This window comes from Coregonus lavaretus, assembly GCF_964263955.1.
Source record: "Coregonus lavaretus genome assembly, chromosome: 38".
NCBI classification, from domain to species: Eukaryota; Metazoa; Chordata; class Actinopteri; order Salmoniformes; family Salmonidae; genus Coregonus; species Coregonus lavaretus.
This window is the reverse complement of record NC_140025.1, coordinates 7703006-7726669: the sequence shown is the minus strand read 5'-3', so window position 1 is coordinate 7726669 and position 23664 is coordinate 7703006. Positions and strand designations below refer to the sequence as shown.

Genomic DNA, 23664 nt, shown 5'->3' with positions numbered 1-23664 from the left:
TACAACTTAACCTTGAATGCTGCCATATGTTTTACTTGTTCTGTGAAACACTTAAAACACAACAAAAGAATATTGCAGGTGTTGCAGAAAAGGGATTTATAAAAAGCCTCGCTGTGAACTCTTTCGTCTCCCAGTGGAAATAATCAACTACAGTATTCTGCTCTGCTCACTTTTCCCTGTTTTCTCACCCGGTTTCTCCCCTGATGAATACAAAGCAGTTGAATAAATACTGCATTCACAGAATAGAGTTAAGAATAGGAATGTACAAAGACAGAATAAACTGCCATTTTATAAAAAGACAGAATAAACTACCAATTTTAAAGAGTCAGTGAGGCTACAGACAGAGCACTTAATGGATCCTGTCGTGTAGAGAAGTGAGCCGAAGGAAAATAACTACATCTATCTTGTTAATGCATGACAAATAGAAGAAAGATGACAAGATGCTTTATGCTGTATCGTTAGAGCAGAAGACATTATAGCGAATACATCCAGATTGACCAATTATCTGCTATGATGTGAATAATGGTCCAATAGGCCTAATTGTGACTTCTGTAAAGGGATGGAGATGCATTGTGTTTAAGTTGCTCCTTAAGTCTATGGGCCCTACGTAGTCTCTAAAAAGAGCATACTGTACAAACACTGTGATTTATCTGTGATTGGATACAAAAGTGCATTAGCTCCACTCAGCTCCTCATCTTGGGTCGTTTCTGTTGGCATGAGTAGCTTATTTATGGTCTGAGGATAACAATAGCAGATGGGACATTAGCAACTAATCATAAGAGATCAGTGAGTGAGTTAAGAGGGTTTATTCAAGAGTACAGCCATGCACTCTCAATGAGAGGCAAAGTGGAAGAGATGCAATGCACTTTTCCAAGGAAACATGAGACATTATGTAACAGTGTTGCTTCCGTCCCTCACCTCGCCCCTACCTGGGCTTGAACCAGGGATCCTCTGCACACACGAAAACAGTCACCCTCGAAGCATCGTTACCCAACGCTCCACAATAGCCGCAGCCCTTGCAGAGCAAGGGAAACAACTACTTCCAGGTCTCGGAACGAGTGAAATCACAGATTGTGGTCCTCTGTAGCTCAATTGGTAGAGCATGGCACTTGTAATGCCAGGGTAGTGGGTTCGATCCCCGGGACCACCAATACGTAAAAATTTATGCACACATGACTGTAAGTCGCTTTGGTTAAAACCGTCTGCTAAATGGCTTATTATTATTATTACTAGCACGCACCGCTAACTAGCTAGCCATTTCACACCGGTTACAATTACAATGCACTGGGAATGATAGTTGCGGTGTGTTGGCGCTCTAACCAACATATACAAAAAATCTGGACAAGTTTAGATTTACAGATTATGTTCTGGAAGAAGTTGAGAAATTAAGCTTAAGTGAAAATATAGTTAAAAGCCAAGTAACACTAGGCATTATTTTTGCCTCTCTGATTCCTGATAATGTAGTTTGGCTGTGAAACAGGCCATTAAACAAGACACCTGACAGTATGTGAGCCTCCCCTGCGCTCCGCTGCCATGGCGCTGTGGTAAATTTACAGCCACATAACTCACACAGTGAATCCTCAAGGTGATTCCACCACCGTCGTGCCCCACTAACCAGAGACCAGACACAGGACCAGACACAGGTGTTTGCTATGGGAATCAGTAAACAAGATATAGAGCTGTCGGGTCTGCCTGGGGTTGATGGGGCTGCTGTGGGGCTGAGGTCTGGGACACTGGCCCGCTGAGGTGATCCATCTCACCACCAGGAGGGGGTCACTATGATCTACTGTACCTTTACAACAACACTCTGAGCAAAAGCTCCCCAGTCTCCACAAGCCCCCATACAATTCCTCACAGCAGTGGAGCCCTGAGCCACATCCATGTCCACCCATGTGGGGGACCATCACCATCTCTGTGGGGAGTACAGACAATGGGAATTGGGGGACAGCCATATTACTCAAACACCACCAGAACAGCCATATTACTTTTTGCATAAGGAAAAGTTGTTATGAGTTCTGGTCGACTCCCTAGTGGTGGTGTCCTGGTGAGGCATTATGGGAGAATGATGAGGCTGTTTTTAATCAGTGGGAGATGGGATGGAGCTGGCCTGGAAGTGTTTCAGTACAGAAAAGAGTGTGTTTAAAAGCTAGACTTGTATCAAAGTGAATGCATGTAACTTAAAGTGAAGTTCACTGACTGTAATTGATTTATAAATGCTGTGTGTGATGGCTCTAGCGTTCTAGCCTGCTCTACATAAATAGATAGAACTCTGCTTCACACTCCCAAGGTTACCCACTGACACGTTTATGAGGAAATAAACATTTTTGAATTATATTTTGGGCATAATAATTGGTCATTTAGCAGATGCTCTTATCCAGAGCAACTTACAGGAGCAATTAGGGTTAAGTGCCTTGCTCAAGGGCACATCGACAGATTTTTCACCTAGTCGGCTCGGGGATTAGAACCAGCGACCTTTCGGTTACTGGCACAACGCTCTTAACCACTAAGCTACCTGCCGCCCTGCAATTTGTGGCAGTGTTGCGCATGTTGTGCAAGCATAAAAATCACATATAAATCACTGAAATTCTTCATCCAATTTGTGAATCAATAAATACAAGGTAGGTGTAGAGAGACGCTGACAGAACAGCAGGAAGCCTTTTGTGTATCCCAAATGACACCCTATTCCCTATATAGTGTACTACTTTTGACCAGGGCTCTGGTCAAAAGTAGTGCAATACAGTATATAGGGAATTGGGTATAGGGTGCCTTCCGAGACGCAGCCTTGGACAGCTCTCTGACTGATGCATGTGATTATGAGCAGTTATTGCTGTTGGAGGAAGTGATGAATTTCATACAATGGACCTTACATTTCTACTTAACTGCTTTCCTGTTGACAGCAACCTTGAGTTGGCGTCTAATTCGGAGAAATGTATCAACATAAGCAGCTTTTAAACAGCAATTAACTTTCTGAAATCGCTGTGAAGTAAATCATGCACACCAAATGACAAACAGCTAACAAAGAGATGGGAGTAATTTATTTAAAATGGTGTTCTATGACCTCATTTGGGGCGTTCAAATCTTTCACACCTCTTCCGCTTCTGCAGTAAGAAAGAAAAGGAGACATTAGTGATGTATGCTACCATTAACATGACATAACACCTGTTATTACCATTTCTATGGCAATGTCAACCACCTATTCACCACAAAAAGGGTATCTTTTTTTACAACATGCAATGTACGTTCATGGGTTTTTTACTTTACCTTCCAGAACTCCAGCCAAAGTGCCAAGATTTGTTTTGTCAGTATGGCTGCGTCATTATGAGAAACGTGACGTTCTGCTTCTGTGCAGACGGCTTCGAGGTGGAGCAGGATGGTCGAGCCTGCAGAGGTAAGGACTGACAGCCAACAAGGCTATTCATCTACATCAAAGGGATGGGTGGCAGATATTGACAAACTGATGACAAAAAAAGAATGGTAGCTCTATTAAGTTCGACAACACAGTAAGTAATATTTGGATCATTCTGGAATAGCTGCTACATGGACGCACATATATTGTACACTGTATGTGTGAAGGTGGCACTTTTAAGGTGTTTTTTTGGGGCCACATTAAACTAGGTTTATGTATTTAGGTCATGTTTGAACTGCACTTAGTTTGGAACAACTTCTTGCACCCCTCACTGTAGATCACGACGACTGCACAGTATATGATACATGTAGCCAGACCTGTATGAACACCTATGGATCATATAGATGTAGCTGCACAGATGGATACATCCTACAACCCAACAGAAGGTCCTGCAAAGCCAAGACCGGTAAGATAAAGGATGTATCATGGCTTTAATATGCAGCATGTCTTTGATGCAGAGATTTCATCTCTAGAATGTGTTGTACCAAGGGTTTCCATCTATGAAGGGTTTCCGTCTAATCAATATTACATTTTACATTTACGTCATTTAGCAGACGATCTTATCCAGAGCGACTTACAAATTAGGTGCATTCACCTTATAGCCAGTGGGATAACCACTTTACAATGTTTTTTTTTGGGGGGGGGGGGGGTAAGGGGGGGGTAGAAGGATTACTTTATCCTATCCCAGGTATTCCTTAAAGAGGTGGGGTTTCACATGTCTCCGGAAGGTGGTGAGTGACTCCGCTGTCCTGGCGTCGTGAGGGAGCTTGTTCCACCATTGGGGTGCCAGAGCAGCGAACAGTTTTGACTGGGCTGAGCGGGAACTATATATGAATATGAATTTAAGTTTTAAGTATAGCCGACCTGTAACATGGCCTGAGCTATTTAATGTCTACATGTCTTTGCTGTTCTGTGGTACTTTGCCCTTTAGGGCCAACATAATGTGATGATTCAACCAGGTAACTTTACAATTGTTGCAGAAAATACAAGAGGGTTGTTAAAGGGATACTTCAGGATTTTGACAATGAAACCCGTGATCTACTTCCCCAGAGTCAGATGAACTCATGGATACCATTTTTATGTCTCAAGAATTCAGTATGAACGTATGGACGTCTGTGGCATCTGATAGCATGCTAGCAGTTACAATAGACTTCCAGTCATTGCGCTAACACTAGTTTGTAATTGTGTTAACATTAGTTAGTAACTTACTTCAAACTGCACACAGAGGCATAAAAATGGTATCCACGAGTTAATCTGACTCTGGGGAAGAAGATAAAGGGCTTCATTGACAAAATCCTAAAGCATCCCTTTAAGACATAATCTTTGAAGGAAAGGATTTAACAAGAGAGGGAACCCTGATTTATGACTTGCATTACTTCCATTACTCAAGTACCGTGTGAGCTAAACTTTCCTTAGAGTGGTAAATCACACTCTTCATGGGTGAATAGAAGTCCAGGCCATGCACACTCACTCACACACACACAAACACACACACACACACACACACACACACACACACACACACACACACACACACACACACACACACCTCCTTACATTTCCCATACTGTATGTCTCCCAGGTCAATAACAGTTGTAAAACACCCGGTGACAATCCTTTGTTTGCTTTCCTGCTGGATCTACAGTAGTGGGCTATCCCTTTTGAAATAGTCCATAAACAATGGAACCTAAACAGTGACTGGACATTAGCAGTAATTGTGAAAGCGGCAGTAAATTCAACGTCCCAAACTAGCTGAATAGTGGAATGCTAGCATTTTAACATGCTGCTTGCACAGTAATGGCCGAAGCTACATAGACATGTGTAAAAGCTTGTCTATAACAACTTGTTATAGAGAATTAATCAGAGATTTTTGGAAACAAATTAATTTTTACCTGATGGGTCATTAGCAGCAAGCAAGTACTTATTATAAGTATCCTTTAATAGTTTATGTATGGATACTAATTTCAGTCTCTCTCTTTCTCAGATCCTGGGGACAGACCACCTGTGTTGCTGATTGCAAGTACAGAACATATCACAGTGACACACCTCAATGGGTCTTCTCTACCCAACCTAAAGCCATTGGATACTAATCAGACGATTCACACATTGGATTTCTATTACAAGGAGGAATCATTATGTTGGATCTCCTCTACAAACTCCAACGGTCAGCTTTGGTGTGCCACCATGACAAAGTTAAAAGAGTTTTCACAGATGCGAAGAGTAAGGATAGGAGAGAATCTAGAGAGTAAGTTTCATTCTAAATTATGTAGAAATATTTCTCATAAGGGTTTGGATGTTGCTGCCCCAACAAATATGTTTGCTCTTGTCACAATGTCTTTGTTATTATGTGCTTTTTTGTTATTTTGGTTGTAGATGTGGAACATTTTGCCATAGACTGGCTCACAAGAAACATTTACTTTGTGGATAGAGTAAGTGAAAGAATATATGTCTGCAATGAACAAGACGACACATGTGTCACAATAGTCGATCTCGATCTTCAAAACCCTGGCGGAATTGCTCTGGATTCATTGATGGGGTAAGTTGAGAAATTGAGAAATGTCTTTTGTGCAAGGTTTTTCAGTCTTTAAATATGCCTCAGCTTGCCATCAGCTGCTGTACTGGTACCAACACTCTTTTTTTGTTTGATTTAAGGTTCATTGTAGTGGAACCAGATGATATATTTTCATTTTCTAAAAGCAGCAACAGACACCACTATATTTACTTTCATATTCTACAGAATGTCTTTTTTTTTTTTTTTTTTTTTACTTTAAATCAAACTGACTCTGCTCACAACATTTGACAACTCAATTTTAGCAGACCTGTATTCGTATGTGATGCAGCGCTGTACCAGTTGTCAAAACTGAGTGCCACCTCCAGCTGATAAAGAAACTTTGTGTGCGTCCCAACTGGCACTCTATTCTCTACAGTATATAGTGCACTACTTTTGACTAGAGCCCTATGGGCCTTAGTAAAAAATGGTGCACTGTATAGGGAATATGATGCTGTTTGAGACAGTCTATTTTAAGGCGTAGACTTCCAAACCCGTGATATTCCTGACTTGGATTTAAGTGGCTCCTACACCTTAGCAGTCAGTTGCTGTTAGGAGAATGTGTTATCCTCCTGAGCCACTCACTGCACTCACACGCAACAAAGCTGCTTTCACAACATCAAAGTGAGATGGGTAATATTCCAGGAGCAATGTGTTGAATTATTGATGCGATATCATCTGCAAGACATTAGTTCTCCTTCGGGAGAAAATGACTCCCTTCTACTCCCATGATATCTGTCAGATGACATCTGACAAAGGGAATTTAGACGAGTACTATCTAAGGATTTAATGTATTTTAAATGGGTTTCACTTACAGTAGTTAAGTGTTATAGTGCTGTGCTAAAATGGAGTTGGATTGTAGAAATTAATGAAAAGCGAATAGAGGTATTGTCTCAGTCTGATTTGATCTGATACATTTGTTTTGCATAGACCAATCAAATGTTTCAAATTAGTAATTTTAGGGTTGATACATTTTTAATAGATTAATCATACTGGATCTTATCAAAAACAAGTGAAGGGTGAAGGTAAACTCTGCATGCAGACATACTTCTGTTCTGAAGCTCAATGTTGAAAAGAGCCTTGATGCTGAAATAAGTCATTGGCATGGTGCATTTGGTTGACTGCATCTAGAATAGCTTTCTGATTGGTGGTATTGATTTCTTTAATTACAAAACACTACTTAACTGTTCGAATGAGCTTTCAAATATAGTTGAACGAAAACCACTAATTTGCAGCACAACATTGCATGTGACAAATTCTGTAGGTGACTGGCGTGTGAAATAAGAATCACAAGGAGGGACAGCTTCTATTGTGATTCCACAGTTGATTTCTCCACAACACCTTTTCCCTACTGTTTATGGGACAGTGCACATTACTCAATGTTTCAGGTTCAACAATGTTGAAGTATCGGAGCTAGCAACAAAGCTAATTTCCATCTGTAGTCAAAAATGTAGGCCTACTGTACATTGATTCTCAATTGTGGTTTGATTCTGTAAAAACTGTTTTAGACACTGGGGATTCAACTTGCTTTTCAGGAAAATGTTCTTTACGGATTTGGGGGGTACGGCCAAGTTGGAACAGTGCAATATGGACGGCACCAACAGAACCAGGATAGTGGAGAACAGAATAGAGAAGCCCACAGCTGTTACTCTAGACCTGGTTAGAAAGCTGGTCTACTGGGCAGATGCTGGCCTGGACTATATCGATGTGGTGGATTACAATGGGAGCAACCGGCACACTGTTATCCATGAAAGCTCTGTAAGTACAGCGTGTGACAGTTGTTCTCCTATGATCTTCCCATTTCCAATGTTCAATAATTCTTTGTTTCAGAGAAACCATATACTATTTTATCAAAGGGCATGCCAGTTGGTCTCACTTTAGTGGTACTTTGTGAGGGTTCAATAAGATAGTCCAAATGAACTACGCTTTTGTTAAGGAGTGGAGTGGATACTCTGCTGAGTGTGGACTTTCTCTCACCCTCCCTCTTGGGATTGTTCACTATGTAGTGCTGACCCTGGATACCTGCCAGGGGTTTGAAGTGAAGAAGCCATCTAGCTGTGTGTGCTAGAACGCTTACGTAGAGACAATGGTTACATCCCAAATGGCATCCTATTCTGGTCAAAAGGGGTGCACTACAGAGGGAATAGGGTTGAGAAAGACGCATCCAATGGTACTGTACATTCCTGATACTGCTGCTGTATCCCCTAGCCACAGCATTTTCCAATGGATTAGAATGGAGCGGAAGAGCAGGCCCAGCTAGCACATTTGGTTCCTTGGAAGTTGTGGGAACAGACATTTTTGGTTTCCCATTGGTTCTGGGAACGAAGCCATAAGTGAAAATTGTGCCTCTTCTGGGAACGTACATTTTTAGGTTGCAGAAAGGTTCTGAGAACATTTTACTATGGTTCCCTAAAAGTTTTCCTGGGAGGTTTTATTAACGTTTTGAGAACGTAAATTATAGGTTATTTGAAGGTTATTAAATAACGTTCTGAGAACATGTTTCAAAAATACTTTTAATAACACTGCTAGCTTAGTTTGGGTTAACTGTTTTGAACTCCAAGCACAGATAGGACACATGGAAATGTATTTGCTTAGGCATTAATCATACAAAAACATTTATTTTTTATTGTGGCACGGCATCAGTGACATTCAAACCTATGATCTTCTGTTCTCTATCCATGGAATTATTCCACTGTGCGAGCAGGATGGAGCTAGCATGCCATGTTTTTTTAACTCATACGAAGCTGTTCATTTTAGTCTATTCAAACAGACCCCATTTCAAAGGAAACAAGCACTCATTAAGATCAGGTGTGGCCAATTACACACTTGAACACACTTAACAAGATAGAGGATAGAGAGTTTTGTTGACGCTGAGAACGGAATGTATATGTTAAATAACATTCTCAGAACGTTCTTTGAACGTTACTAATGTTTTCTTGTGGTTTTTATGGAAAGTTTTCTTAATGTTCTGAGAACATTACTTTAAATAGAACCATGAGGAAACCTGTAGAAAACGTTATGCTGAAGTATTGAAATTCCCACAGAAAAACATTGTTTGTTCACATTCTCTGAACAATTTGAGAACATTACTTTAAATAGAACTATGAGGAAATGTATGCTGATGTACAGAAATTCCCACCTAAGAAACATATGGTTCTCAGAACGTTATGTGCTAGCTGGGTATCCTGCACCATTTCAAGAATGTTGTTGGAATCAGTGGAGGCTGCTGAGGGGAGGACGGCTCATAATAATGGCTGGAATGGAGTAAATGGAATAGCATCAAACACATGGAACAGTATTTGATACCATTCCACTCATTCTGCTCTAGCCATTACCACGAGCCCGTCTTCCCCAATTAAGGTGCCACCAACCTCCTGTGGTTGGAATATTGTATGTAAATTAACCATAGGACAACCACGCTCTCACCAAGCACTAAGAAACGTTATGTGCTAGCTGGGGGCAAATGTGTTTACCTGGGGATTAAGATGAGATGAATGAAACATAAAAATAGCCTATCGTTGCTCTATAGAACTGTGCTCCTCCTTCCTCTTGTCACTACTGCTCTCTTTGTCTTCCAGTTGGAGCACCTCCACGGATTATCACTCTTTGAAGATTATTTGTTTGCAACTCGCACCGAGCCCTCTAAAGGAACAAAAGCGGACATTTTACAGATAAATCGATTTAACGTCACAGACGTTCAAATTGTAACCACGGTTGAGAATTCTGTGGGAATACGTGTTTACCAAAAACTCACCCAACCAACAGGTAAAAAGCAAATATAGTGTTTCTTGCATGTTTAGAAGATAGCTGTGTGTGTGTGTGTGTGTGTGTGTGTGTGTGTGTGTGTGTGTGTGTGTGTGTGTGTATGGACATGTTTAACTATACTTGTGGGGACCAGAAGTCCCCACAAGAATAGTAAACCAAGAAAATGTTGACCAACTGGGGACATTTTGTTGGTCCCCACAAGGTAAAATGCTATTTCTAGGGGGTTTAGGATTAAGGTTAGTGTTAGGGTTAGAATTAGGGTTAGGGTTAGGAGATAGGGTTAGGGTTAAGGTTAGGTTTTTGGGTTAAGGTTAGGGTAAAGGTACGGGTTAGGGAAAATAGGATTTTGGATGGGACTGAATTGTATGTCCCCACAAGGTTAGATGCGCAAGACTGTGTTTGTGCGTGTGTGTGTGTGCGTGTGTGTGTGTGTCGTGTGTGGTATTCACCCTCATGTCCTATCTCTCTCTGCAGTCAGGACTCATGCGTGTGATCCCGATCCGTCTGGAAGAAAAGGAGGATGCTCGCACATGTGTCTGCTCAGTGGAAGTTACAAATCCAGATCCTGTCGCTGTCGAACAGGCTTTGTACTGAGAAGTGACAGCAAATCCTGCAAGAGTAAGTTCATATTAGGACATATTATGTCATGTCTTGACAGTCATAGTGTCAGTCAGGGGCAAAGTAACTTCTAAAATTAGTGACAGTGCCCCACAAACCAAATGCCTGCAACTTTGTTCTAGTGCGTTCCTCTGTCAGGTCTACTGAACATCACATCTAGTCAACCCAAACAACATCTCATTCTCTGCATGTTACTAATGACTTGTAAAAAGCCAAATTCGTCTTAGTTTTGGTTAGCTTCAATGCTTCCCGTTAACTTTGTCTCAAGTATTGCTTTGGCACAGACTCGTTTTGGAGAATGGGATTGATTGATTGATTTGACAAGGTCTAATCAGCATAACTAATTCTTGCTTTAATTTAGGTAATTGGAATTAGCTTATTCTCCTCGTCTTAGATAGGATATGTTTTGTCAAATGGTTTAATTTCCTGTGTTGGATGGAAGAAAAGCTAATCATGTCAATTTAATTACACACTGGCAGTGTTCAGGGTAAAGAAGATTAGTAGCTGATGGTTTATTTATGTCATCTCCATAACACTTCCTATGAGCACCCTCTTCATAATGCATTATAACCTCCCTCTGCAGAGCCTGTGAATGAGGTATTCCTGTTCTACGGACGAGGGAGACCTGGTGTCATCCGAGGCCTGGACCTGAATAGCAAATCGGAGGCTGAGCACATGGTACAGATTGACAATCTTGTAAACCCACGGGCGATCGGCTTCCATGCAGAGACCAGCCACATATACTTTGCCGACACAACCAGCTTTCTGATTGGCCGACAAAGACTGGATGGGACCAATCGAAAAACGATCCTCAAAGATGGTCAGTGCATTCAGATGGTTCTGGTTGTTAGGTAAAAACTTCAAGTAACCTTTAGATGAGATATTCCAGATGTTGACAAAAAATAGCACCTTTAAGTTAATGAATTGAGAATCATGCCAACCAAGTTATGTGAGGATTAAACTAATGTGGACAGACGCAGGTAACATAGGATTGTATCATAGCATCCGTCAACAGACTGTGAGATGCGACGACTAACGAGGAACTCTGTTCCGGTGCGCAGATATTTTGGACAAATCACAATTTCACAGGTGTTCGCATCTTTCAAATTTCGGAAGGGTAGGGTACATTTGGCCCATGCTTTGGTTGAGAGTTTTCATTTAGAGGGGGTGGAAACTTAGTCTTGTTAGTATATTTCCTCATACATCTCCCCCAGAACATAATCGAACATCTGACGCAGTTACGCAAGATTTTAGTTCTGAGATTATGTGAGGATAGGAGTCCTACGTCTTCTTTACATACCTTGCATGTACCTGTACACCTCTGTACACAAATGAATCATAGGTTATTCATACTTTGAAAGGTCTTAAAGTTGTGTCCCCGAATTAGGTCAATCTCTAATACCCAAAAGCGTTCTGTGTAAGCAGCATTATTTTGCATGGCTGTTGTGTTGTGTATGATTAATATATCTGCTACAGTAGATTCTAGAACAATGCTTTGGGGTTTCGATTCCGTTAACGACGATCTGGAGACAGTGATAGATTACGCTCCTGCAGGGATAATCAAGTAGAGGATAACAGCAGGGTACTGTATGCATTTAATTCTCTTTTTTTCCCCCCTCACATCCTGACCTAGACCTTGATAACGTAGAGGGGATCTCAGTGGACTGGATAGGGAACAACTTGTACTGGACAAATGACGGCTACAGGAAAACAATCAGCGTTGCCAGATTGGAGAAAGCTGCACAAACCAGGAGAACTCTGTTAGAGGGAGATATGTCTCACCCCAGAGCGATCGTGGTGGACCCTCTGCACAGGTGAAAATGTATTTTACAGTTGACACCCTGATAAGGCCTCCTCATGTAGTGACGTTTCAGTAGATATTGGTTTGGACATAAGATGTTAGGACCCAATTTTGGTACTGTTTTGAGTAAATTGACTCTGGCCGGGAATCAATCATATCAGTATCCACATTTTAGCACGCTTGACATTTAAAGGTAATTTTCACTTGAGACGACATATGCAGTGTTTACCTGAATGCGGTCTCCACAAATGCTGAAACATTGCCTTTAAAATGTGCATAGCCGACAAAGCGCGATTGGATTTAATCGCGGCCTACATCTCCATCTGAGGAAAGGAGCTGAGGTTGGACACTTTTCGGTTAGTTCATTATAAGAATGAGCTTAGAGGTGAGATGGAGACTGAAATGCTGTGAATTGCTGCTCTGGCAAAAAATTTAAGTAGTGTGTTGCTCTCTGGTATAACAGGCTTAACAGTGTCAGAGCAGCCTAGAGTGTCTGCTGCTTTTCGTGAACTTAAGAGTGATTTGATTTGATTTGATTTTCACACATTTGGTATCATGTCTTAAAAAATATACAGTATACCAAACAGGTTTGAGTTACACCCCCCCCCCTCCCTACCTTTTTGCCCTCAGAACAGCCTCAATTCGTCTGGGCATGGACTCTACAAGGTGTAGAAAGCGTTCCACAGGGATGCTGGTCCATGTTGACTCCAATGCTTCCCACAGTTGTGTCAAATTGGCTGGATGATTCTTGATACACATGGGAAACTGTTGAGTGTGAAAAACCCAGCAGCGTTGCAGTTCTTGACACAAACCGGTGCGCCTGGCACCTACTAACATACCGCGTTCAAAGGCACATTCACCCTCTGAATGGCAGACATATACAATCCATGTCTCAAGGCTTAGAAATCCTTCTTTAACTTGTCTCCTGCCCTTCATCTACACTGATTTGAAGTGGATTTAACAAGTGACATCAATAAGGGATCATAGCTTTCACCTGGTCAGCCTATTACATTTACGTCATTTAGCAGACGCTCTTATCCAGAGCGACTTACAGTTAGTGAGCATACATTATTTTTATAATTTTTTATATTTATCATACTGGAATCGAACCCACAACCCTGGCGTTGCAAACGCCATGCTCTACCAACTGAGCTACATCCCTGCCGGCCATTCCCTCCCCTAGACAACGCTGGGCCAATTGTACACCGCCCCATGGGTCTCCCGGTCGCGGCCGGCTACGACAGAGCCTGGATTCGAACCAGGATCTCTAGTGGCACAGCTAGCACTGTGATGCAGTGCCTTAGACCACTGCGCCACTCGGGAGGACATGCCTATGTCATGGAAAGAGCAGGTGTTCATAATGTTTTGTATACTCTGTGTATATTTGGGCTAAATGATCTACCTCTCTATGCTAAACCATCGTATTGATAATTCATTTTTTCTGGTTTTCAGCTGGATGTACTGGACAGACTGGGAGGAGGATGAGGTGAACGATAGTGTTGGCAGGATAGAGAAAGCCTGGATGGATGGATCCCACCGGCAGGACTTTGTCACTTCAGACATACTGTGGCCTAACGGACTCACTCTAGACCATGGCGCCAGTAACATGTACTGGTGCGATGCTTATTATGACCACATAGAGAAAATCTCCCTCGATGGCACCCACAGAACGGTTAGTAAATGAGTGAGTGTTCTTTTCTACTGATTAAGACTATACCATCAACAAATATGTTTAGTTACATTTTAATATGTACATTTATTTTCAATATTTGTATGGTTGCAAATACATGACTCCATCAAAAAAGTTGCTTTTAACTGTGAATTATTGTCTAACATGTTCTTTGTTTCTTTTTTCCAAAGGTGGTGTATAACGGCAAAGAATTAAACCATCCCTTTGGAATTTCCCTGCACCAGAATTCCGTTTTCTGGACCGATTACATGAACGCCTCTATTTTCCAACTGGACTTGCAGTCAGGGCAGGTTGCTCTAATGAGAAGTGAGAAACCCCCTCTTTTTGGGCTATCTGTGTACGATGCTCAAAGGCAGCAAGGTAAATACACGATCACACTATATCATTGTCATGCACCAAAACTATTTAAATACAAGACTGGCTCACTTTTTGGAATATAAATATATCAGAGACTAGTGGATATATAATAATCATTATGTACAGTACAGGATCCCTGTGTCTCTCAACCCTGTGAAACCAGTTTTTTTCATCAAACCTGATGAGATGGTGAACTGAGGGGACCTTCGATGAAATTACAACACTGAAAATGGCTGAAGTGCTAAACTTGGGCTTTGCTCCAGCCAGGGGGTTTGAAATGCATGACAGTTAATAAGTCATAAGATTCTCTTTAGATTTTTCCCTTTTAGCATATTTTATATGCCACAACTCTGGCACTCAGGCTCCTTACAGTAGGGGGTCAGGCATATTTTAGTCTGTCTGGTGCAACCCTTCTCTAACAGCCAAACCTCATAGCCATGGAGGACGAGTCATAAACAAAGAGATGATTGACTCAATGAGAATTTTAAGCTGAGGATGTCCTCAAATGTACACCGACTCTAATCCTTTAACAGCTACTTATAGTTACCCCAGGCCATGCTTTCAGACTCAGCTGCACTGGGGTTGTCATGATAACAGTCATTGGTTGGCACAGGGAAGCACCTGTCTGTCCTGTCTCTCAATACCCCAAAAGGAACGCTGAACTCAGCTGGGTGCCACTTACCTCAGCCTTCACAACTTCTTCATATGCCTTATTTCACCTCAGACTTCATCCCTCCTTTTTACCGCTCTTCGTATCCCTCCACTCCAAATAAAGTTTCATCTACTTCAAGGAGGACGCCAAACGATCCGTCAGACACAGTGTTCCGTTTTCATCTGTTGATGTTGTCGCTCAGACTTTTAATAGCAGCGGGGTTTGGATGATTCTGCCTTTGGCTGAGTCATGTAAACAGTCTCTCTGACTGGCATGCGAATAGGAATACAGACATAAAGCCGTTTTATGAAAGTTTTGAATAAAGTATTTGGTATAATAGCGTCATTGTAACTAGAATCATATACAGTGCATTCGGAAAGTATTCAAACCCTTTGACTTTTTCCACATTTTGTTACGTTACAGCCTTATTCTAAAATTGATTAAATTGTATTTTTTTCCCTCATCAATCTATACACAATACCCTATAATGACAAAGCAAAAACAGGTTCGTAGTAACTTTTGCAAATGTATTAAAAACAAAAAACGGAAATATCACATTTACATAAGTATTCAGACCCTTTACTCAGTACATTGTTGAAGCACCTTTGGCAGCGATTACAGCCTCAAATCTTCTTGGGTATGACGCTACAAGCTTGTCACATCTGTATTTGGGGAGTTTCTCCCATTCTTCTCTGCAGATCCTCTCAAGCTCTGTCAGGTCTCTCCAGAGATGTTCGATCGGGTTCAATTCCGGGCTCTGGCTGGGCCACTCAACGACATTCAGAGACTTACATTTACATTTTAATCATTTAGCAGACGCTCTTATCCAGAGCGACTTACAGTTACATGTGCATACATTATTTTTTTTATTTTTCATACCCCCCGTGGGAATCGAACCCACAACCCTGGCGTTGCAAACGCCATGCTCTACCAACTGAGCTACATCCCCGCCGGCCATTCCCTCCCCTACCCTTGACGATGCTGGGCCAATTGTGCGCCGCCCCATGGGTCTCCCGGTCGCGGACGGCTACTTGTCCCAAAGCCACTCCTGCATTGTCTTAGCTGTGTACTGAGGGTCGTTGTCCTGTTGAAAGGTGAACCTTCACCCCAGTCTGAGGTCCTGAGCGCTCTGTAGCAGGTTTTCATCAAGGATCTCTCTGTACTTTGCTCTTTCCATCTTTCCCTCAATCCTGACTAGTCTCTCAGTCCCTGCCGCTGAAAAACATCCCCACAGCATGATGCTGTCACCACCATGCTTCACCGTAGGGATGGTGCCAGGTGTCCTCCAGACGTGACATTTGGCATTCAGGCCAAAGAGTTCAAACTTGGTTTCATCAGACCAGAGAATTTTGTTTCTCATGGTCTGAGAGGTGTCTTTTGGCAAACTCCAAGCGCGCTGTCATGTGCCTTTTACTGAGGAGTGGCTTCCATCTGGCCACTCTGCCATAAAGGCCTGATTGGTTGAGTGCTGCAGAACGTTCTCCCATCTCCACAGATGAACTCTGGAGCTCTGTCAGAGTGACCATCGGTTTCTTGGTCACCTCCATGACCAAGACCCTTCTCCCGATTGCTCAGTTTGGCCTTGCAGCCAGCTCTAAGAAGAGTCTTGGTGGTTCCAAACTTCTTCAATTTAATAATGATGGGGGCCACTGTGTTCTTGGGGACCTTCAATGCTGCAGAAATGTTTTGGTACCCTTCCCCAGATCTGTGCCTCGACACAATCCTGTCTCGGAGCTCTACGGACAATTCCTTCAACCTCATGGCTTGGTTTTTGCTCTGACATGCACTGTCAACTGTGGGATCATATATAGACAGGTGTGTGCCTTTCCAAATCATGTCCAATCAATTGAAAATACCACAGGTGGACTCCAATCAAGTTGTAGAAACATCTCAAGGATGATCAATGGAAACAGGATGCACCTGAGCTCAATTTCGAGTCTCATAGCAAAGGGTCTAAATACTAATGTAAATAAGGTATTTCTGTTGTTAATTTTATTATAAATTTGCAAACATTTCTAAAAACCTGTTTTTGCTTTGTCATTATGGGATATTGTGTGTAGCTTAATGAGAAATTGTTTTTATTTAATCCATTTTAGAATAAGGCTGTAACGTAACAAAATATGGAAAAAGTCAAGGGGTCTGAATACTTTCCGAATGCAGTGTATCTGCTAGCATTACAGTTATGAGTTATGTTATTGTCTTCCTAATATGTTGCATTATAAAGGCTGCAGCTGCCAAGAATTATCTGATTTAGCCTACTTTGGTTTATCTAATTGATCTTTAGGTGACAATGCGTGTCGGGTTAACAATGGTGGCTGCGGTAGCCTGTGTCTGGCCATTCCCGATAGTAGAGTGTGTGCCTGCGCTGACAACCAGTACCTGGACAAGAATAACCTCACCTGCTCCTGTAAGTAATGTCAAATACACTCTTATCTCAAACATAAAAGGCCTGTTCAGCCTGGCACTCCACATCAATGACCAAGGCAATCAATAGTAATAATGACAGCAGATAAGATATGGTCATGTCGAACTCAATATGCCGGTATTGATTTTCAATGCCAGCATATAACATTAAATAAACGTTTCCTCAGTTGTGGCTCTTTTGAGGAATATGTTCTGCAGAGTATGAAGGTGAGCCAGCATGTGGACTTGTGTGTATGTGTGTGTGCTTGCAGCCACATTGGGAGATTCAGGGGACCATGGGGAGCCACAGAGATGTAGGAATGAAGAGTTCCAGTGTAGGAACCAGCGTTGTATCCAGGCCTCCTGGAAATGTGATGGGGACCATGACTGTTTGGACGGAAGTGATGAGGAACCGTACATCTGCTGTAGGTCTTATTCTGCATGTTAGAAAACATATACTGTATCATTTTGCAGTTATGAAGAATAGGACATGTCCCAGAGACAGATTTATTTATGAATTAAGTTGACATTAACAACACACATCATCTATGCAAGAATGAAGTTGCTAGGCTGACTCTTTCTGTCATACTTTCTAGCTATCTATCCAGTATCTATGATGAATACGTTAATATGAATGCATTATATTGTTAGATAGTACTGCACTGTTGGAACTCAAGCATTTCACTACACCCGCAATAACATCTGCTAAATATGTGTATGTGATCAATATAATTTGATTTGATGACAGTTCACGTCAAGGACTAAATATCAAAGCAATTTTGCCCATCATTACAGATAATCGTAGTTGCCCAGCGGATCAGTTCAAGTGTCTGAACAACCGCTGCATCCCTAAGAGGTGGCTCTGTGACGGGACCAATGACTGTGGGAACAACGAGGACGAGTCCAACTTCACCTGCTCTGGTATGCTACTGTCTGCTCTACTAATAGGCCCTTCTAGCTCATATGGACCAGGATGCGGCCGACAGATTCCATGTTGTAGAACAAACTTGGATGATCTCCAAGTTTCTCCAACAAGATACTCATTTGGGAGAGGTTCTGTCAGAGCAGAGGCCATTGGAGAATACTCAGAGCGAAGAGAGGAGAAGAGAACTCATACAAGACTTGCATTTCTGCATGATTTCCTGTGTTGGTGGGGGACGCGTATGTCATAGATTCCCAATGGCCTCTGTGCTACTGCACATCATTAATGTATCTATATACTGGGATAATTCATCATCTTCTCCATCCAGAAGACTTGACCCTCTGGGGGACATGGGGGTTTTGTTAGGGGATGTAGATGAGAAAAGTTTGGTTTCACTGCATCCTTAAAAAGTATTTTCAGTTGCCAGATGTTTACACAATGCCGATCCTGAACATGCATAGGATGATTCCATAAGACAATGGCGATTTATATGAACGATATCCTTGTTTCACGTTTTCACGTTCACTTTTTGATCTCTGTGGAGAAGTAGATTACTGTGAATAGATAGCGAGCCAATTCTCTAGGACGACCAGTCACGGAGAAACCAAATCCAGATGCGATCACCCTTTAGCACTAAAATAATGTAATAATATGCTGAATATTATTACAATTGATGTTTTCAGCGGGGTCATGCCAAGCTGACCAGTTTTCCTGTGAGAACCCTTTAGCACTAAAGAAAATACATCCAACACACATGGTCTGCTGTTACAAAACAAAGAACATGAACAGTAAATGAAAAATATCAGACATTACTTGAAAGCTTCCCATACTATTATGGTGTGGATTCACTCACTGAAATAGCCTAGGCCTAGTCAATGCACTTTTGTAAAGTACTTATTGAGATCATAATGCTAATGAAAAACACAATGTAAATGTTGCATAATAGATTAGAAAAACGTAACTTTTATAGAGGGAACTTCAGTGTAATAAGATCATGTCATAAAATGCTGACTATTACTATTGATGTTTTCAGCGGGGTCATGCCAAGCTGACCAGTTTTCCTGTGACAACGGGAGATGCATCCCAGAGTCCTGGCGCTGTGACAGGGATGACGACTGTGGGGACCACTCTGATGAGACCGCCTCTTGTGGTGAGCTTCTGGACAAGTTTCCAATTGGCTTATTCATCCCTCCTCCTCTCCCCTGTAACTATTCCCCAGGTCGTTGCTGTAAATGAGCATGTGTTCTCAGTCAACCTACCTGGTAAAATAAAGATATTCATACTGGCATACTACTTAGAATGAAGCAATCCATTGGGCAAGGCATTCTTAGTGATATGTTAGCATGGGCGTTGGAGCATAGCCCAGCTTTTTCTTAACACTCCAGCTATGACAAATCAATTTGTTTCCTCCTTTGGTTCCTTCCACTTAGATAGGTTGACTTAAATTGAAATCAACATTAGCCTAACATTTCAGAAATCCTTCGCAATGTTTTTGAAACTTTTTCTGTCTTTGCATTATATCATTCCAGTGTAAGGATTGTTTTTTTTTCTCAGATCTTTTTCTGTCTTACCTACCCATCATGTTAATTCAATTTAGCATGTAGGCTAACCTCCGGGCATGCTCTGACATACTCTGGAGCAGACAGCTCAGACAAAGGCTTTTAATATTTAAAATGTGAAATAGCTGGGACTCTCCCTGTCAGGAGGGATACTTTTGTCTTCCTTCTCTTAAACAATAGCATGCATGGGTTTTCAAAGATGTATATAAGGAATTGGTAACTGGATCATGCCGTCTCAGCTAACATTTTTGATATTGGTAAGTTGTAGTAATCATGGTCAAATTACCGACCGGAGGGCCCCCATTGATTTTGTTAGTCACTCTCACTCAGATATCATATTAAAAACTGAAAACATTTCTCTCCATCCTATGGCAAAATGTGTAGAAGTGCAGGAAATTAGCTGTATAACTGCAAATTTTTCTCTGGGAGGATGGTGTTGATGTGAACCATGACCAGCCTTTCAAAGCATTTCATGGCTACAGATGTGAGTGCTACGGGGTGGTAGTCATTTAGGAAGGTTACCATGGCGTTCTTGGGCACAGGGGCTATGGTGGTCTGCTTGACACATGTAGGTTTTGCAGACTGGGTCAGGGAGAGGTTGGAAATGTCAGTGAAGACACAAATGCAAGTTCAAACAGGTTCAAAGACAGCCACGACACATGCGCATGAACCCCAAATGACCTTTCCCCAGGTCAAGTATCCCACAGTGTAAATACACCCTCTTCTGGCGAGGATACATCTAACAGTACTGTATATCACCATCACCACAGAGTTTTTAAAGCAAAGTAAAGTCAGTATCTGATCTCACCTTCTACACTTGTTTTATATATAATAATAGTATGCCATTTAGCAGACGCTTTTATCCAAAGCGACTTACAGTCATGCGTGCATACATTCTTTTGGGTATGGGTGCAGGCAGTAGAACACAGTCTGCAAAACAATCAGTAAGACATTTACATTTACATTTTAGTCATTTAGCAGACGCTCTTATCCAGAGCGACTTACAGGAGCAATTAGGGTTAAGTGCCTTGCTCAAGGGCACATCGACAGTTCACCTAGTCGGCTCGGGGATTAGAACCAGCGACCTTTCGGTTACTGGCACAACGCTCTTACCCACTAAGCTACCTGCCGCCCCAATTTGAACCTTCTGTTAGAAAATATAGCTGTGAATTTAACTTTTCTGTTACCTCTGGTGCTACTTATAAACTGCTTCACTTCACAAGTACAAACAGAGACAGACAGTGTTCACAGTAATTACAGTTTCTGCTTGGCTTCCTTAAATCTAATTCAAGCCTGCTCTGAAAAACACTTTGCTCACTCTCATTTTTGTAGCTTCAAAATTCAAAGGCAACGCCAACACACATAACTGTGCCAATGTCTCCTGCATCTAATGTGTAATAATAACAGATTGTTTCACACTGTTTCAGAGGTTTTCAGGGCATTCAGTCTGTACATTATTGGCCTATGTGATTCTGGACAGTTATAATTGATCAATTCCTGTCATCAAAAGTGCTTTGTTAGAAAAGTCCAAAACTCTTGTATTACAACAATAACACAGTTTTTTCTTCTTTCTTTCTTGACAGATTTCCCCACATGTGAGCCCCTCACACAGCTCAGCTGTTCCAATGGAAGGTGCATTAGTGTGAAATGGCACTGTGACTCTGGTAAGTGTTATTTTTCTGTGAACACTCTCTTTTTACAGTTCAATTTTCTACCCCCAGTGGAAAAAACTGCCTGATTTAAAATGGCATCATTACAACAACCAGTGTACAACTAGAATTGGTTGTAATCTGGTTGCAACAACATCATTTCAACCAGTTTTCCCTACTGGGAAAATGCTATGGGATGGAACTGCACTCTCAAGAAGCACTGTTTCTTAATCTCTCTTATGTCCGTTCCCCCTCTCTTCCATCCTTTCCCTCTCTCTTCCATCCTTTCCCCCTCTCTTCCATCCTTTCCCCCTCTCTTCCATCCTTTCCCCCTCTCTTCCATCCTTTCCCTCTCTCTTCCATCCTTTCCCCCTCTCTTCCATCCTTTCCCCCTCTCTTCCATCCTTTCCCTCTCTTCTGTCCTTTTCCCTTTTCCACCTCCCCCAGATGATGACTGTGGGGATGGTAGTGATGAGGTGGGTTGTGTCCATGCCTGTTCCAGTGCCCAGTTCCAGTGTACCAGTGGGAAGTGTATCCCTGACCACTGGGCCTGTGACGGGGACGATGACTGTGGGGACAACAGTGATGAGAACACCACCTGCTCTGGGACAGGTGAGGAAGAACACACTAACTTCTCACTCTTCTATCTGCCCTACGGGACATGCCCCCTTTGGATTCAAGTCTTAGATCTGTGAAGGAATAATGGAGTCGGGGAATATGCCCAATATAGTCTTTGAAATGGGGATGCTATTCATCACACTTCAGGGGATGCGTTTAGGAATATGGGTTTGAGATATACAATATCTGTCTTTGTAAAAAATATTCCTTACCCAAGAAAAAATTACTTTATTTGCTGAAGTGCTGAGCCCTACCTGAACTCTAAATTTGTAAATGTATGTTTATCTCTGTGACCTCTGTCTCTCCTATAGCCTCTGTATCAGCTGATGATTGCAGCGGAGATGAGTTCCATTGCCGTGACGACGGTGGCACCTGTATCCCCGAGCGCTGGAGGTGTGACGGGGAAAAGGACTGCGAGGACGGGAGTGACGAGGCAGACTGTGAAGGCACCAGCAGAATGTGCGACCCATACGCAAAGTTCACCTGTCAAACCTCAGGTACAGTACTGAAGCTACTGTGAAAACATTTAGAAAAAGAAAGCTTCACAATCTGTGGCTCTAATGCAGTGCATACTGTATCATTAAAGACCCATGTTTAACTGTAGACAGCTATGCTGCCTTCATCAAGATTTCATCTGGACTGTAGCTTCTGTGACCCACACACCAAGCTCACCTGTAAAATCTCAGGTACTGCAGCTACATCTCCAGATGTTTTGTGTCATGCTAAACTCCTTTACGTGTACCGTGTGCACTCTGCATACAGCACTGTACTCTATGCCCCCAAAATGAACCAGAGCGGCCATGTTTTTAATGTCGACCTCTCAGAGTTATTACCATAGACATACATTTATTTGATTTATCACTGGTTATTACCCTCAAATGGTCTTAATTTGTGTCCTTGTAGGGTTAACATTCACACACAATCGTGAGAAAAATCCAGAGCGCCTTTCATGTCCTTCTCTAAAATGTGAGCGTTTTATGATACCTGCAGTGCATCTTGTAGACTTCTCCTACACTTGATGCTGTAGGCATGACAGTAAAATGGGAACACTTGGGGTACTTTATGTGACTCCTAAAACAGTTCCACATGGTTGTGGTAAATCAAATCGGCCTAGGAGTTTCAGATTTCCCAAAGTAAGTTGAATGAGGTGTGTATATATAAGATCATATAATTGGGGCAATAGTTCAGTGGAGTTGATAGGAATCATCTGCACAGTGCACTGCATTATATATAATTGGTCTTAAAGTGGAGAATTCACATGAGAAAAGCCTCTTGCTTAGTTCACTGATCTCATGGTTTTAAAAGGCTTAATACACATCATTCACTTACCATGCAACATTTTATAAAATGTCATAAGGAGTTTTAAGATCCACAAAAAGCTTAACGGTAACGCAGTTGAAAATGGCATGGCTTTTGAGAGCGGAAGCATCCAGCCATGACGCACAGTGCCAATAGAAGAGAGATGTGCCTTTTGTGGTGGTGAATCTCGTATTTAGAATCTATTAGTTTCTCCCCATTTTTTGTTTAATTTGATTAAAAACCAAGCATAACCTACCCTCCCACTACTCAAGGCTGGTTTAGCAGCATCGCATAGGTGCGTCTTTTTTAGCATGGCCATTAGCCAAGTAGCCTATGAATAAAGTGGGTTTAAATGGTCTAGATTTTTGTTGAGAATC

The 23664-nt window shown here is 41.9% G+C and overlaps 1 protein-coding gene across 1 annotated transcript in view; it reads left to right on the top strand.

Moving 5' to 3' along the window:
• LOC311112185 (low-density lipoprotein receptor-related protein 1B-like) overlaps nt 1-23664 on the top strand; it is a 177102-nt gene that overhangs the window by 54263 nt on the left and 99175 nt on the right. Inside the window, exons 3-20 of the mRNA XM_084155198.1 lie at nt 3269-3388; nt 3684-3812; nt 5391-5651; nt 5780-5942; nt 7490-7712; nt 9533-9719; nt 10194-10337; nt 10921-11157; nt 11971-12151; nt 13591-13810; nt 13999-14188; nt 17122-17244; nt 17513-17665; nt 18036-18161; nt 19196-19312; nt 21305-21385; nt 21818-21982; nt 22300-22490. Coding sequence (XP_084011324.1) covers nt 3269-3388; nt 3684-3812; nt 5391-5651; nt 5780-5942; nt 7490-7712; nt 9533-9719; nt 10194-10337; nt 10921-11157; nt 11971-12151; nt 13591-13810; nt 13999-14188; nt 17122-17244; nt 17513-17665; nt 18036-18161; nt 19196-19312; nt 21305-21385; nt 21818-21982; nt 22300-22490 — 3011 coding nt within the window. The remainder of the gene's footprint in view (nt 1-3268; nt 3389-3683; nt 3813-5390; nt 5652-5779; nt 5943-7489; nt 7713-9532; nt 9720-10193; nt 10338-10920; nt 11158-11970; nt 12152-13590; nt 13811-13998; nt 14189-17121; nt 17245-17512; nt 17666-18035; nt 18162-19195; nt 19313-21304; nt 21386-21817; nt 21983-22299; nt 22491-23664) is intronic.